The sequence below is a fragment of the Mobula hypostoma genome, chromosome 13, assembly GCF_963921235.1.
Source record: "Mobula hypostoma chromosome 13, sMobHyp1.1, whole genome shotgun sequence".
In the NCBI taxonomy this organism is placed as follows: Eukaryota; Metazoa; Chordata; class Chondrichthyes; order Myliobatiformes; family Myliobatidae; genus Mobula; species Mobula hypostoma.
In genome coordinates this window covers 842,440-858,404 of record NC_086109.1, presented here as the reverse complement: position 1 = coordinate 858,404, position 15,965 = coordinate 842,440, and the positions used below count along the sequence as shown (strand labels likewise).

The 15,965-nt window shown below is 47.1% G+C and overlaps 1 protein-coding gene across 3 annotated transcripts in view; it reads left to right on the top strand.

The window, feature by feature from the left end:
* Positions 1 to 15,965, top strand: part of LOC134355354 (kin of IRRE-like protein 1) — a 152,546-nt gene that overhangs the window by 50,443 nt on the left and 86,138 nt on the right. For all 3 annotated transcript variants that reach the window (XM_063065120.1, XM_063065118.1, XM_063065119.1), the window contains 2 exons: positions 12,732 to 12,881; positions 13,407 to 13,564. In XM_063065120.1, coding sequence (XP_062921190.1) covers positions 12,732 to 12,881; positions 13,407 to 13,564 — 308 coding nt within the window. The remainder of the gene's footprint in view (positions 1 to 12,731; positions 12,882 to 13,406; positions 13,565 to 15,965) is intronic.

The window sequence follows — 15,965 nt, the reverse complement described above, 5'->3', positions numbered from 1 at the left end:
TTGCGCTAAAAAGCCATCTCATAGGCATTCAAAAAACTAACCTTCTTGAGGTCCATTACCAAATTGATTTTCCCATTTGATTTGCACGTTGAAATCTCCCATGACTATCATAAAATTGTCCTCTTCACACGCCTTTACTATCACCTGTTGTAATCTGCGGTCCACATCCCAGGTACTGTTGGGAGACCTGTAAATAACTGCCATCAGGGTCCTTTTACCTTTGCAGTTTCTTAACTCAACCCATAAGGGTTCAACACCTTCTGATCCTATGTTATATCTTTTTACTGATTTGATGCCATTCTTTACCAGCAGAGTCACACGGCCCCTTCTGCCTACTTTCCTATCTCTCTGATACAACGTGTAACCTTGGACATACAGCTCCCAACTACAACCATCCTTCAGCCATAATACTGTGATGGCCACATCATACCTGACAATCTGTAATAGTGCAACAAGCTGATCTACATTACTTCTTGTACTCTGTGCATTGAGATATAACACTTCGAGTACTGTATTTGCTGTGATTTTGATTCTGCATCCCTAATGCACTGATACTCACCCTGTTGGCTACAATTATGTCCTATCATCTGCCTGCCCTTCTCGACTGTTTGACTGCTTGCAATCTTTGTTTTTTCACTATCCGTCCAACACTAAGTTCCTTCACTTTGGTTCCCACCACCCCGCCACCAAATTCATTTGAACTCTCCCCAGCTGCTCTGACAAACCTGCCTGTGAGAATATTGGTCCCCCTTGGGTTCAGCTGCAACCCATCACTTTTGTGCAGGTCATACATCCCCCAGAAGAGATCCCAATGATCAAGATCCCAATTCACAACCTCATCTTGAATACTGAGCAACTGAACCTTCTTGAACAACCTCCCATGCAGGACCTTGACAAATGCCTTGTAGACCAGGGGTCCACAACCCTTTTTGCACCGCAGACCGGTTTAATATTGACAATATTCTTGCGGACCGGCTGGGGCGGGGGGGTGGTGTTTAATCACAACTGGAATATAGGTGATAAGTCAACTATAAGTCACTTATCAGTGGCTAATACACTCAATTTCATTTCTAAAAGGGTTTATCTAACGATTTTAATATTAAACACACAGCGCATATTCTCCTCGCATGAATATAGTGATAAGTCAATTATAAGGGGGTTCCTTATGTCCGCAATTTAGTTTTCGTTGCATTCATTGCAGAAAACTCCGCTTCGCAGAGAAATGATGTTGGAAATGGAAGCAACGTTTTCAGTGCTTTCGTGGCTATCTCAGGATATTCAGCCCTGACTTTGATCCAGAATGCCGGCAGAGATGTTATGTCAAACATACTTTTCAGCCCACCGTCATTTGCAAGCTCGAGGAGTTGATCTTCTTCCCACGCTGACATGGATAATTCACCAAGGACATTCACAAATGGGTCGCGGACCCATTCCTTCGCACATCTTGGGTCATTTCTGGTTGGGAAGTAATGCTCGAATTCTGTCGACAGCGAAGATAGGTGATCACACACCAGCTGTGAGAAGGACGGTGCAGCCTCAGTCTCTCCCAAACTCCCGATAATGTTGGGAACATGTCAAATATGCCCCTGTGCACTCGCCGTCCCCACAGTTCCAGTTTGGCTGTGAAAGCAGACACTTTATCTGCCAACTTGAAGACAGTTGTCATTCTCCCCTGAAGTGACAAATTGAGTTCATTGAGCAGGTTGAAGATGTCACACAGATAAGCGAGTTTTGCTATCCACTCCTCATCACTGAAGTGTGCTGCCAGTGGTGACTTTTTTCCTGAAAGAAATCTCTGTAGCTGCTCTCTTATCTCAAAAACCCTGGCCAGTGCTCTCCCCCTTGATAGCCACCTGACTTCAGTGTGTAAGAGAAGGCGTTTGTGCTCTGCATCCATTTCCTTGCAAAGCTGCTCAAACAGATGTGAGTTCAGGGCTTTTGCTTTGACATGATTGATAACTTCAATACACTTAAGATCAGGTGACATTTTTCGGCTAGCCAGCATTTCACTGTGTGTCACATAGTGTGTAGACTGGCATTCAAGAGCAACCTCTTTGACTCGGGTAGTGAAACCAGACTCATTAAGCCGTTCCAACAGTTGTGCTTCAATGTCCTCCGCTATGTCATCAATTCCCCTTGAAACTGTGGTAGCTGAAAGGGAAATCTGTGCCATCTTGTTAGCTGTAGCTTCTCCCACCAGTTCACGGCACATGTCCTTGACAGCAGGCAGAATCAATTCTTCACCAACAGTGAAAGGCTTCTTAGCTTTAGCAATACGGCTAGCCACTAAGTACGACGCTCTCAGAGCAGCAGCATTTGTGGAGATGGTGGCTCTCAGCACTTGCTTCTGTTCTGCTTGCTCACGTTTTTTTCTGCTCAAAAAACTCAGCGGGTTTGTCTTTAAGTGCAGGGTGCTTGGACTCAAGGTGCCGGAGCAGTTTTGACGGCTTCATTGCTTCATTAGACAGTTTGTCTCCACATATCACACACAGGGGGCTTGGAGCATGCGAGTCACCGGTCACAATAAAGCCTTATTTTATGTATGACTCGTCGTATTTTCTGTTGCAGGAATCTTTCTTTTTTTTTGCAGTCTCGGCCTCAGCTGCCTCTGCGTGATCATCATCGTTAGGCCTTTTATGTCCCCTACCATCTCTTCCAAAGAAACTCTAAAGCGACATTTGTTTTTTACTCATCGAGTGGCTGCTGGTTAATGACCGACTGATGGACTTGTGTGCGTTCAAGTTCAAAAGTGGGCGTGACAGGGAATGAGGAAAGGTGCAGCTGACTCATATCGTTTCATATTGCCAAATCATGTTGTTTCATATCACCAAATCATATCGTTTCCTTGCGGGCCGGTAGCACATGCTTTGTGGCCCGGTGGTTGGGGACCACAGATGTAGACAACAGCCACTGCCTTGCCTTCATCAACTTTCCTGGTAACCTCCTTGAAAAAATCCATAGAATTGGTTAGACATGACCGACCACAGTGGTCCCCAACCACCGGGCCACGGACTGGTACCGGGCTGAAAAGCATGTGCTACCGGGCCGCGAGAAAACAATATGAGTCAACTGCACCTTTCCTCATTCCCTGTCACGCCCACTGTTGAACTTGAACGCACACCAGGACATCAGTCGGTCATTAACCTGCAACCACTCGATGAGTGATAAATAAACATCGCTTGAGAGTTTCTTTGGAAGAGGTGGTAGGGGACATAAAAGGCCTAATGATGATGATCACACAGAGACAGCTGAGGCCGAGACTGCAAAAAAAAAGAAAGCTTCCTTCAACAGAAAATACGACGGGTCGTACATAAAATAAGGCTTTATTGTGACCGGTGACTCGCACGCTCCAAGCCCCCTGTGTGTGATATGTGGAGACAAGCTGTCTAATGAAGCAATGAAGCCCTCAAACCTGCTCCGGCACCTTGAGTCCAAGCACCCTGCACTTAAAGACAAACTCATTGAGTTTTTTGAGCGGAAAAAACGTGAGCAAGCGGAACAGAAGCAAGTGCTGAGAGCCATCACCTCCACAAATGCTGCTGCTCTGAGAGCGTCGTACTTAGTGGCTAGCTGTATTGCTAAAGCTAAGAAGCCTTTCACTGTTGGTGAAGAATTGATTCTGCCTGCTGTCAAGGACATGTGCCGTGAACTGTTGGGAGAAGCTGCAGCTAACAAGATGGCACAGGTTTCTCTTTCAGCTACCACAGTTTCAAGGGGAATCGATGACATAGCGGAGGACATCGAAGCACAACTGTTGGAACGGCTTAACGAGTCTGGTTTCACTACCCGAGTCAAAGAGGTTGCTCTTGAATGCCAGTCTACACACTGTGTGACACACAGTGAAATGCTGGCTAGCCGAAAAATGTCACCTGATCTTAACAGCGTATTGAGTGACGTTGTAAAGTTATCAATCATATCAAAGCAAAAGCCCTGAACTCACGTCTGTTTGAGCAGCTTTGCGAGGAAATGGATGCAGAGCACAAACGCCTTCTCTTACACACTGAGGTCAGGTGGCTATCAAGGGGGAGAGCCCTGGCTAGGGTTTTTGAGATAAGAGAGCAGCTACAGAGATTTCTTTCAGGAAAAAAGTCACCACTGGCAGCACACTTCAGTGACGAGGAGTGGATAGCAAAACTTGCTGATCTGTATGACATCTTCAACCTGCTCAATGAACTCAATTTGTCACTTCAGGGAAGAATGACAGCTGTCTTCAAGTTGGCAGATAAAGTGTCTGCTTTCACAGCCAAACTGGAACTGTGGGGACGGCGAGTGCACAGGGGCATATTTGACATGTTCCCAACATTATCTGGGAGTTTGGGAGAGACTGAGGCTGCACCGTCCTTCTCACAGCTGGTGTGTGATCACCTACCTTCGCTGTCGACAGAATTCGAGCATTACTTCCCAACTGCAAATGACCCAAGACGTGCGAAGGAATGGGTCCGTGATCCATTTGTGAATGTCCTTGGTGAATTATGCATGTCAGTGCGAGAAGATCAACTCCTTGAGCTTGTAAATGACGGTGGGCTGAAAAATATGTTTGACATAACATCTCTGCCGGCATTCTGGATCAAAGTCAAGGCTGAATATCGTGAGATAGCCACGAAAGCACTGAAAACGTTGCTTCCATTTCCAACATCATTTCCCTGTGAAACGGAGTTTTCTGCAATGAATGCAAAGAAAACTAAATATGGAATAGACTGGACATAAGGAACCCCCTTATAATTGACTTATCACTATATTCATGCAAGGAAAATATGCACAGTATGTTTAATATTAAATTCGTTAGATAAACCCTTTCAGAAACGAAATTGAGTGTATTAGCCACTGATAAGTGGCTTATAGTTGACTTATCATAAGACCATAAGACTATAAGACCATAAGACAAAGGAGCAGAAGTCGGACATTTGGCCCATCAAGTCTGCTCCACCATTTTATCATGAGCTGATCCATTCTCCCATTTAGTCCCTCTCCCCTGCCTTCTCACCATAACCTTTGATGCCCTGGCTACTCAGATACCTATCAATCTCTGCCTTAAATACACTCAATGAGTTGGCCTCCACTGCTGCCCGTGGCAACAAATTCCACAGATTCACCACCCTCTGACTAAAAAAATTTCTTCGCATTTCTGTTCTGAATGGGCGCCCTTCAATCCTTAAGTCATGCCCTCTCGTACTAGACTCCCCCATCATGGGAAACAACTTTGCCACATCAACTCTGTCCATGCCTTTCAACATTCGAAATGTTTCTATGAGGTCTCCCCTCATTTTTCTAAACTCCAAGGAATACAGTCCAAGAGCGGACAAACGTTCCTCATATGTTAACCCTCTCATTCCCCGAATCATTCTAGTGAATCTTCTCTATACCCTCTCCAACGTCAGCACATCCTTTCTTAAGTAAGGAGACCAAAACTGCCCACGGTACTCCAAGTGAGGTCTCACCAGCACCTTATAGAGCCTCAACATCACATCCCTGCTCCCATACTCTGTTCCTCTAGAAATGAATGCCAACATTGCATTCGCCTTCTTCACCACTGACTCAACCTGGAGGTTAACCTTGAGGGTATCCTGTACGAGGACTCCCAAATCCCATTGCATCTCAGAACTTTGAATTCTCTCCTCATTTAAATAATAGTCTGCCCTTTTATTTCTTCTGCCAAAGTGCAAAACCATACACTTTCCAACATTGTATTTCATTTGTCACTTCTTTGCCCATTCTTCCAATCTATCCAAGCCTCTCTGCAGACTCCTTGTTTCCTCAGCACTACTGGCCTCTCCACCTATCTTCGTATCGTCAGCAAACTTAGCCACAAAGCCATCTATTCCGTAATCCAAATCGTTGATGTACAATGTAAAAAGAAACGGCCCCAGCACGGACTCCTGTGGAACACCACTGGTAACCAGCAACCAACCAGAATAGGGTCCCTTTATTCCCACTCTCTGTTTCCTGCCAATCAGCCAACGCTCTAGCCACGTATGTAACTTTCCCGTAATTCCATGGGCTCTTATCTTGTTAAGTAGCCTCATGTGTGGTACCTTGTCAAAGGCCTTCTGAAAATACAAATATACAACATCCACTGCATCTCCCTTGTCTAGCCTACTTGTAATTTCCTCAAAAAATTGTAATAGGTTTGTCAGGCAGGATTTTCCTTTAAGGAAACCACGCTGAGTTCTGCCTATCTTGTCATATGCCTCCAGGTACACTGTAACCTCATCCTTGACAATTGACTCCAACAACTTCCCAACCACGATGTCAAGCTAGCAGGTCTATAATTTCCTTTTTGCTTCCTTGCCCCCTTCTTAAATAGCGGAGTGGCATTTGCAATCTTCCAGTCTTCTGGAACCATGCCAGAATCTATCGACTTTTGAAAGATCATCGCCAATGCCTCGGCAATCTCCACAGCTATTTCCTTCAGAACACGAGGGTGCATTCCATCTGGTCCGGGAGATTTATCTACCTTTAGCCTATTCAGCTTCCTGAGTACTTTCTCTGTCGTAATTGTGACTGCTCATACTTTTCTTCCCTGCCACCCTTGAGTGTCCAGTATACTGCTGATGTCTTCCTCAGTGAAGACTGATGCAAAATACTCGTTCAGTTCCTCCGTCATCTCCTTATCTCCCATTACAATTTCTCCAGCATCATTTTCTATCGGTCCTATATCTACTCTCACCTGTCTTTTACTCTTTATATACTTGAAAAAGCTTTTAGTATCCTCTTTGATATTATCTGCTAGCTTCCTTTCATAGTTAATCTTTTCCCTCTTAATGACCTTAGTTTCCTTTTGTAAGCTTTTGAAAACTTCTCAATCCTCTGTCTTCCCACTAATTTTTGCTTCCTTGTATGCCCTCTCCTTTGCTTTAACATTGGCTTTGACTTCTCTAGTCAACCACGGTTGCATCCTTTTTCTATTTGAAAATTTCTTCTTTTTTGGTATATACCTGTCTTGCACTTTCCTCACTTCTCGCATGAACTCCAGCCTGCTGTGCTGTCTTTCCTGCCAGTGTCCCTTTCCAGTCAACATTGGCCAGTTCCTCTCTCATGCCACTGTAATTTCTTTTACTCCACTGAAATACTGACACATCGGATTTCGGCTTCTCTTTTTCAAATTTCACAGTGAGCTCAATCATGTTATGGTCACTGCCTCCTAAGGGTTACTTCACCTCAATCTCTCTAATCACCTCCGGTTCATTACACAATACCCAATCCAGTACAGCCGATCCCCTAGTGGGCTCAATAACAAGCTGTTCTAACAAGCCATCTCGCAGACATTCTACAAATTCTCTCTCTTGAGATCCAGTGCCGACCTGATTTTCCCAATCCACTCGCATGTTAAAATCCCCCACAATTATCATAACACTGCCCTTCTGACAAGCCTTTTCTATCTCCTGTTGTAATTTGTAGTCCACATCACTGCAGCTGTTTGGAGGCCTATAAATAACTGCCATCAGGGTCCTTTTACCCCTGCGATTTCTTAGCTCAACCCATAAAGATTCTGCGCCTTCCGATCCTATATCACCTCTTTCTAATGATTTAATATCATTTCTTACCAATAAAGCCACGCCTCCTCCTCTACCTACCTTCCTATCCTTCCGATACACCGTGTATCCATGGACCTTCAACTCCCAGAGACATGCATCCTTTAGCCACATCTCAGTGATGGCCACAATATCATACTTGCCAATCTGTAGCTGTACGACAAGACCATCCACCTTATTCCTTATGCTGCGTGCATTTAAGTATAACACCTTAAGACCAGTATTTGGTACTTTTCGCTTTGATTTCACTGTAACTTCATTGCACTGCAACCCATCCCAATGGCTACAAATTTTCCCCATCGCCTGCCTGTCTTTCCTGACGTCTCTACTGCTCACTATCTTAGATTTATTTCAGTTTTCCCCTTCTTCCGCTCGATCGTTCCGGTTCCCATCCCCCCGCCAAATTAGTTTCAACCCTTCCTAACAGCTCTATCAAACTTACCCGCCAGGATATTGGTCCCCTTCGTGTTCAGGTGTAACCTGTCCCTTTTGAACAGGTCATACTTTCCCCAGAAGAGATCCCAATGATCCAAGAATCTGAAACACTGCCCCCTGCACCAGTCTCTCAGCCATGCATTCATCTGCCTGATCCTACTATTCTTGCCCTTGCTAGCACGTGGCACAGGTAGCAATCCCGAGATTACTACCCTGGAGGTCCTGCTTCTCAGCTTCCTTCCTAACTCCCAGAAATCTCTTCTGGACCTCCTCCCTTGTCCTATCTATGTCATTGGTACCAACATGTACCAAGACAACTGGCTGCTCGCTCTCCCCCTTCAGAATATTCTGGACCCGATCCGAGACATCCCGTACCCTGGCATCTGGGAGGCAACACACCATGCGGGTATCTCTATCAGGCTCACAGAATCTCCTGTCCATTCCCCTAACTATGGAATCCCCTACGACTACCGCATTCCTCTCTCCCTCCTTCCCTCCTGCACAACAGCACCAGGCTCAGTGCCAGAGACCCGGTCACCGTGGGCATCCCCTGTCAGGTCATCCCCCTCAACAGCATCTAGAACAAGATATTTATTGCTCAGGGGGACAGCCACATGTGTGCTCTCCACTATCCGGGCATTTCCCTTCCCTCTCTTGACAGTGACCCAGTTTTCTGACCCCTGTAGCTCCTGTCTATCACCTCTTCACTTTCCCTGATAAGCAGTAGGTCATCAAGCTGCAGCTCCAGATCCCTAACACGGTCTCTGAGGAGCTGCATCTCGGTGCACCTGGTGCAGATGTGGCCATCAGGGAGGCTGGAGGTCTCCCAGGATTCCCACATCTGACACTGTGAACAAAGCACTAACCCTGCAGGCATGCTATCTAATTCTACAGGAATGAAACAGGAAAAATAAGTCTACTCACCCACTTACCTCACCAAACAGAGGAACTTTTTAAACCATTAGCTTGTACCGTTATCTGTGAGAGCCCTGCTGTTCCTGTCTGTCAGGGCCGATTCACGAAAGGAGGGGGGAGAAAAAAAGAGTTTGTACTTCGCTCTCGCCTCTACCCGTTTACCGCCGAAGCCCGTTGAAGCCAAAGCTCTACGCTCTGCTACCGCTCACTCCGCTGCCCGCTCCGACAGCTGCCTGCTGCATAGGGTGGTCTCCTTTTTAAACTCTCCGCGCTGTCCTGTTACGTCACATGCCTGCGCAGTCTCGTCCTTCATGCACTCGAAGAAGTTTTTAAAAAAACTGCCTTCCTTCAGAATTCAGCTCCCACGCCGCTCTGTAGTCCCGATCCAAAAGCCTATCACATATATTCCGGTTGTAATTAATACCCCGCACCCCCCCCACCCCCCGTCAGCCGATCCGCAAGAATGTTGTCAATATTAAACCGGTCTGCCGTGCAAAAAAGGTTGGGGATCCCTGACCTACCATGTATGAAGCCATCCTTAATCAGTCCATGTCTATCCAAATACTCATATATCTGGTCTTAGAATATCTTCCAATATCTTTCCCACTACTGACGTCAGAATCTCCTACCTATAATTTCCTGGTTTATTTTTCGAGCTTTCCTTAACAGCAAAACGACATAGGCTATCTTCCAATCCTCTGGTACCTCTCCTGTTGCTAAGTATGATTTAATGCTGGGGCCCCAGCAATTTCTGCACATGTCTCACGTAGGGTCTTGGAACACCTTGTTAGGACCCGGGGATTTATCCATCTTAATTTGCCTCGGGACAGCAAACACCCCCTCCTGTAACCTGTGTAGGATCCATGAAGTTGATGCCGTTTTGTTGTACATCTATAGACTGTGTCCATCTGAGTAAATGCAGATAAAAAAAGTGCATTTAAGATCACTCCCATTTCTTTCAGCTCCACACATGGATTACGATAGTGATCATCCAGATAACCAATTTTGTCCCTTGCAATTCTTTTGCTCTTAACATATCTGTAGAATCTCCCAGGATTCTCCTTCACCTTGTCTGCTATTTCAGTTTTGCCTTTGAGTACTTTACTGGGTTTGATCCTTCCCTTACTGGGGGCTCCCAGCCCCCTGCAAAGCTAGTTTAAACTCCCCCAAGTAGCAACAGCAAACCTTGTGCCAAGATATTGGATCCCACCCCCCCACCCTGCCAGTTCAGTTGCAACCTGTCCCTTTTGAACAGTTCACCCTTTCCCCATGAAAGGTTCCAATGATCCAAGAATTCAAAACCTTGTTGCCTGCACCATCTCTGCAGCCACTCATTTTTCTGTGCCATCACCTCATCCCTACCTGCTGTAGCCCGTGGCACAAGGAGTAATCCGGAGGTTACAACCTTGGAGGGCCTTCTCTTCAGCCTCTTTCCAAACTCTATATACTCACTGCACAGGACCTCTTTCACTTTTCTGCCTATGTCACTGGTGCCTATATACACCACATCCTCTGGCTGTTCTCCCTCCCCCTTGAGAACATCCTGCAGCCACTCCGACACATCATGGACCCTAGCACCTGTGAGGCAACACACCATCCTGGTAACATACACAAAATGCTGGTGGAATGCAGCAGGCTAGGTAGCATCCATAGGAAGAAATGCAGTCGACGTTTCGGGCCAAGACCCTTTGTCAGGATGGAGTGACCATCCTGGTGTCTTCTTTGCAGCCACAAAATCTTTTTTCTGTTTCTCTAACTATCGAGTCCCCTATAACTACTGCTCTGCCCAACTTCACCCTTCCCTTTCGAGCCTCAGGCTGGCCATAGTGCACTAGCCTGGCAGCTGCTGCTGTGTTCTGATGGGTCATCCCTCTCCCCCAGCAGTATCCAAAAAGCTATACTTGTTGCTGAGAGCAATGGCTGTAGGGGAACCATGCAGAGTCTTCTTAATTCCCTTACCTCTTCTGGTGGTCACTCACTTGCTTTCTGAAGCTTGTACTCAGGGTGTGACCACCTCTTCAAAAGTCTCATCTGTAATATCTTCATCTTCCCAAATGATCCTTAGTAGATCCATGTCCTTGATCTGGTTAGTCAGGAGCTGAAGTTGCGCACACTTCACATAGATGTAGTCAGTAGGGAAACCATCAGGTATTCTAAATTCCCACATCTGACAGGAGGAGCATTCCATCCTGACTACTCCATACTAACAAAGAAAAAGGCTTGCCTCTTCTTAACTGTTCATGCACAAATCTGTTAAGGCAAAGCCTGTCACAGACACACTCAGACAATGTCTGCTTTGCTTGAGCCTACCCTCCTTATATTTGCAGCCGAGGTGAGGCCTCTGATGCCAACGCTTTCCATGTCTGCGCAGCCCAAGATTGGCCTTGCCTAGATCTGCTCCTTTATTTTTCAGTTAGTCCTGATGAAGGGTCTCGGCCCGAAACATCGACTGTACCTCTTCTTAGAGATGCTGCCTGGCCTGCTGTGTTCACCAGTAACTTTTATGTGTGTTGCTTGAAATTCCAGCTTCTGCAGATTTCCTCATGTCTGCTCCTTTATTCTCTCTTTCTTGACTTCCATAGGGCTCTGACACCGACACACTCTCCTCACACCTGAGCTGCTGAAAAAAGACCAACTTTATTGACGTCTGCTCTTTTTATACTTGCACTCCAAACTTCAGTAGGCCTCTAACACCAACACTTTCCATGCCTGCGCAGCCCAAAATGACTGGCCTTACCCAAATCTGCTTCTTTTATTCTCTTTCTCCTGACTTTTGCAGTGCTCTGATACCAACACATGCTCCTCTCCCCCGAGCTGCCGAAAAAGGGCTTGCTTTTATTAGTTGAGGCACTGAGTTCAAAAGTCAGGAGGTTATGTTGCAAAGTTATAACACTCTGGTTAGGCCACATCTGGAGTATCGCATACACTCTAGAAGGGATGTTGATGCTTTGGAGAAGGTGCAGAAGAGGTTTACTAGGATGTGGCCTGGTTTACAGGGCATGTGCTGTCACAAGGTGCTGGATAAACCTGGGTTGTTTTCTCTGCAGCATCAGAGACTGAGAGGAAATCTGAAGAGGTTTACACGATTATGAGAGGCATAGGTAGAGTGTACAGAGAATATCTATTTCCCAAGGTTGAAATGTCTAATACCAGAGGGCATGTATTGAAGGTGAAAGGAGGTAGGTTCAAGGGGGATGTGAGACGTAAAGTTTTTATTCAGAGAGTGGTGGACGCCTGGAATGCATTGCTCGCTGTGGTGGTAGAGGAAAATATATTAAAGGCTTTTAAGAGACGATTGGTTAGGCACATAGGTGTAAGGAAGATGGAGGGATATGGACATGGTGTAGGTAGGAGGGATTAGTGTTAGAGTGTTTTTGATCTGGTTCTTAGGTGGTTCAGCACAACATTGCGGGCTAGGTGCCCTATTCCTGTATGTACTGTTCTATGTATCACAAACTGCAAAGGTCCCAGTACGTATTCCTGTGGAACACCGTTGGTCACAGACCTCCAGGTTCCATTGACCACCATCCTCTGAAGCCAAACAGCTTCATCATCGTAGATCCCATGCATCTTAATCTTCTGGATGAATCTCCGATGAAGGACCTTGTGAAAAGCCTTAATAAAATCTAAATAAATAACTTCCACAGTTTCATAAATCACCTTCGTCATCTCCTTGAAAACCTCAGTCAAGTTAGTAACTTTTCAACCACAGACTTAATACTCACCAGTCTATGGATTCCTGGATTATCCCCATTACCCTTGTGAAACTATTCTCTTGGAGTGAGCTGTGGGAGGAATGGGCGATGGCATCTCTCTATCTGCTCTGACGGGCATCTTTTTTTTTTACAGCATGGCCTCGGTACCGTATTGTGGGCGAGTTGGAGAAGGGGGAGCACAACCTGCAGATCCAGAATGCTGATCTGTCTGACGATGCTGTCTATGAGTGCCAGGCGACTGAGGTGGCTCTCAGGTCTGACAGGGCAACATTGACTGTGCTGGGTGAGAAGCTGTCTAGAGCCCCAGTTCCCTTCCCCAGCGACAACAACAAACCTCCCCATCTCAATGGCCGGACCCCCACTACACCTCAATGGATCCACCTCCGCTCCTGGCCTCTGTAATTCCCTCTGGGCCCTACAAACCTCCCTGTCTCTGAAACCCTTTCCAACCCCAATAATCCCCTATCTCTTTAACCGCCTCTGGCTACCAAACCCTCCTAATCCCGAACTCCTGTACCCTTTGACCCTTCAATGTAACTGCCTTCTGTGTTTGTAATCACAGATCTGCTTCTGCCTCTATAAACACCTGTGGTCCTAACACCCTCCCTGTCTCTGTAAGACCCTCTGGCCTCCACACCTCTCCTTTTCTTTGAATCCCTCTGTCCCCCGAACACCCACCTTGTCTCTGATTGCCCTGTAACCTTTCCTCCCCATCTCTGAGTCTTGAAAAATTGTGAGGGGACAGTGAGTAGGTGGAGATGGTTGAAGGACAATTCCCTGAGCTTGGTCTTCTCTGCTCAACCTCTAGTCCCTCCTGATGACCCTGTAATTGACGATGGTCCTGAGATATTGCTGAAAGCAGGTTCCATGTACAACCTAACATGCCGAGCTCGTGGAGCCAAACCAGCAGCAGACATCACTTGGTACCAGGACGGTGCGGTGCAGGAAGGGGCTGCCAGCTCCAAGGTGAGCCTTGTGTTCGTTACCTACCTGTACATTTCCTCTCTTGGGCTCTTTCCCACAGGTGTCACCCCCCCTTCACACGTTTACCTTTCACTCCCTCTCACACTATTGCCCCTCCCTCTTCTCACTCCCAACTAGCTCAATCCATCTCTATTGCCCCTTTCTCTATCCCTTCCCATCCTTCATGTCTGTCTCACACTACCTGGTTCTCCAATCTCTCATTATCATTCCCATTCTGTTCCCTCTTCCATTCACCTCTCACCCCTCTCTTTCCCCTCTCTCCATTCTCACTCTTACCGATCTGTCTCCCCCAACTCTCACCCCCTCTTCCCATCGCTTCCATATCTGCCCACCATCCCCCTCCCCTATAGGTTTGCCCCATGCCATCTACCCTCTCTCTCCCCCATAACCCCAAATCTCACCCCATCGCTCTTCCTCATCTGCCCCCATTATCCTCCCCTATATGTTTTCCCTAAGCATCTATCACCAACTTCCTCCTTCCTTCCTTCTCTCCCATTCCTCTCCTTTACCTCCCTTCCACAGTGTACTTCCCTCTCACTGCCGCTCCACCCTCTACCCTTTTTGAACACTTGCAATTTCTACTCCTTCACTCTACCCACCACCTTCCGCCACCTCTTTCTCCCACATCTGTCTCATCCCCCATCTCCTCACAACCTCTTTCCCCACATCTCTCTCCCATCTCTTCACAACCTCTTTCCCCACATCTCTCTCCCATTACGCTCTCCCATCTCTTCCATCTTTTGAACAGGTTCTAACTTCCCCAGAAGAGATCCCAATGATTCATAAATCTTAATACCTGCCCCTGGCACCCATTTCTCAGCCATGCATTCACCTACCAAATCATCCTATTCTTACCCTCACTGGCATGTGGCACAGGCAGCAATCCAGAGGAAGATCTGTTTCTCAACTTTCTACCTAACCCCCTAAAATCTCTCTTCAAGACCTCCTCACATTGACATATTGTTGCCAATATGTACCAAAATATCCACCTACCACCAAATTCCCTTCCTTCTTCCCCCATTTCTCTCTCTCACGTCTCACTCCCACCTACTCTTTCTCTGTCCTTCCCCTCTCTTTATCCCCTTTTTCTATCATACCACCCCCTCTCTGACCACTCTTTCTAACCACTCTCTCTAATCCCTCTCACTAAACTCTCTCTTCCCACACCCACACCCGCACCCCTCTCCTGCAGCTCACCCCTATCTCTTGCCCTCCCCTCTCCCTCTCTCCCACCTTCTCTCTCCAACCGGCTTTCTCCCACCCTTTCACTTTAACACCCCCAGCTGTCATCCCACTTTGTATCCCCTTTCTGTTTCCTCCTCTCTCCTTTCTCTCTCAGCTCAACTGTCTCACCCCATCTATCTACCATCTGTCTTCCCCATCTGTCTCCCACACTATCTCTTCCACCCTTTCCTCTTCCTTCTCCCTCTCTTATCTTTCCCTCCTCTCCCTTTCTTCCCATCTCACCCTCTTTCTCACTCACCCCCACTCTATCCCAATCTCTCTGCTTCATCTTTCTCCCACCACCTCCCCTCCATCTCCTCCATCTCTCTATATCTCTCCCCATATCTCCCAATCTCTCCACCTCTCCCCATCTCTCTCCCAATTTCACTTCCTCACCTCTCCTCCATCTCTCTGCCCCATTTCTCTCCCCATCTCTCTCCTTCCATCTCTCTCCCCCATGTCTCCACTCATCTCGTTCCTCCAATCTCTCCCCCTCTCTCCATCTCTCTCCCGCACTCCTCTCCCGCAGCTCACCCCTACTTCTTGCCCTTCCTTCTCTCAGCATCTCTCTTCTGCCATCTCCCTCTTGCATTTCTCCCTTCCCATCTATTTCCATCCATCTCTCTCCCCCACATCTCTTCCCCATCTCACTTCACATCTCTCTGCCACAGCTCTTTTCTCCATGTCTCCTCACCATCCCTCTACCCCATATCTCTCCTCATCTTTCTCCCTTACCACTCTACCCCATCTCTCCCAACATCTCTCTTTACCTTCTTTCACCTCTCCATCTATCTTCCCCATCTCTCTCCCTCAACTCTCTCTCCACCTCTCTCCCCATCCCTCCGAATATCTCTCCAATTCTATGTTCGCCATTTCTCTTCCCTACCTCTCTTCCCCATTCTCTTACCTATCTCTCTCCCCACTTCACTTCCCCATCTCTCCCCCACCTATCTACCACATCTCTCTTCCCATCTCTGTCCAACACCTCTCTTCCTCATCTCCTAGCCCAACTTCCTCCCTGTCTCTTTTGCCCATCTCTCTTCCCTCTCTCCCTCCCTCACCTTCCTCCCCAATTCTCTCTCCCACCTCTCTTCCCCATCACATCTCCCACCCCATCTTTCTCCCCATCTCTCTCATCATCTCTCCCCAACTCTCTCTC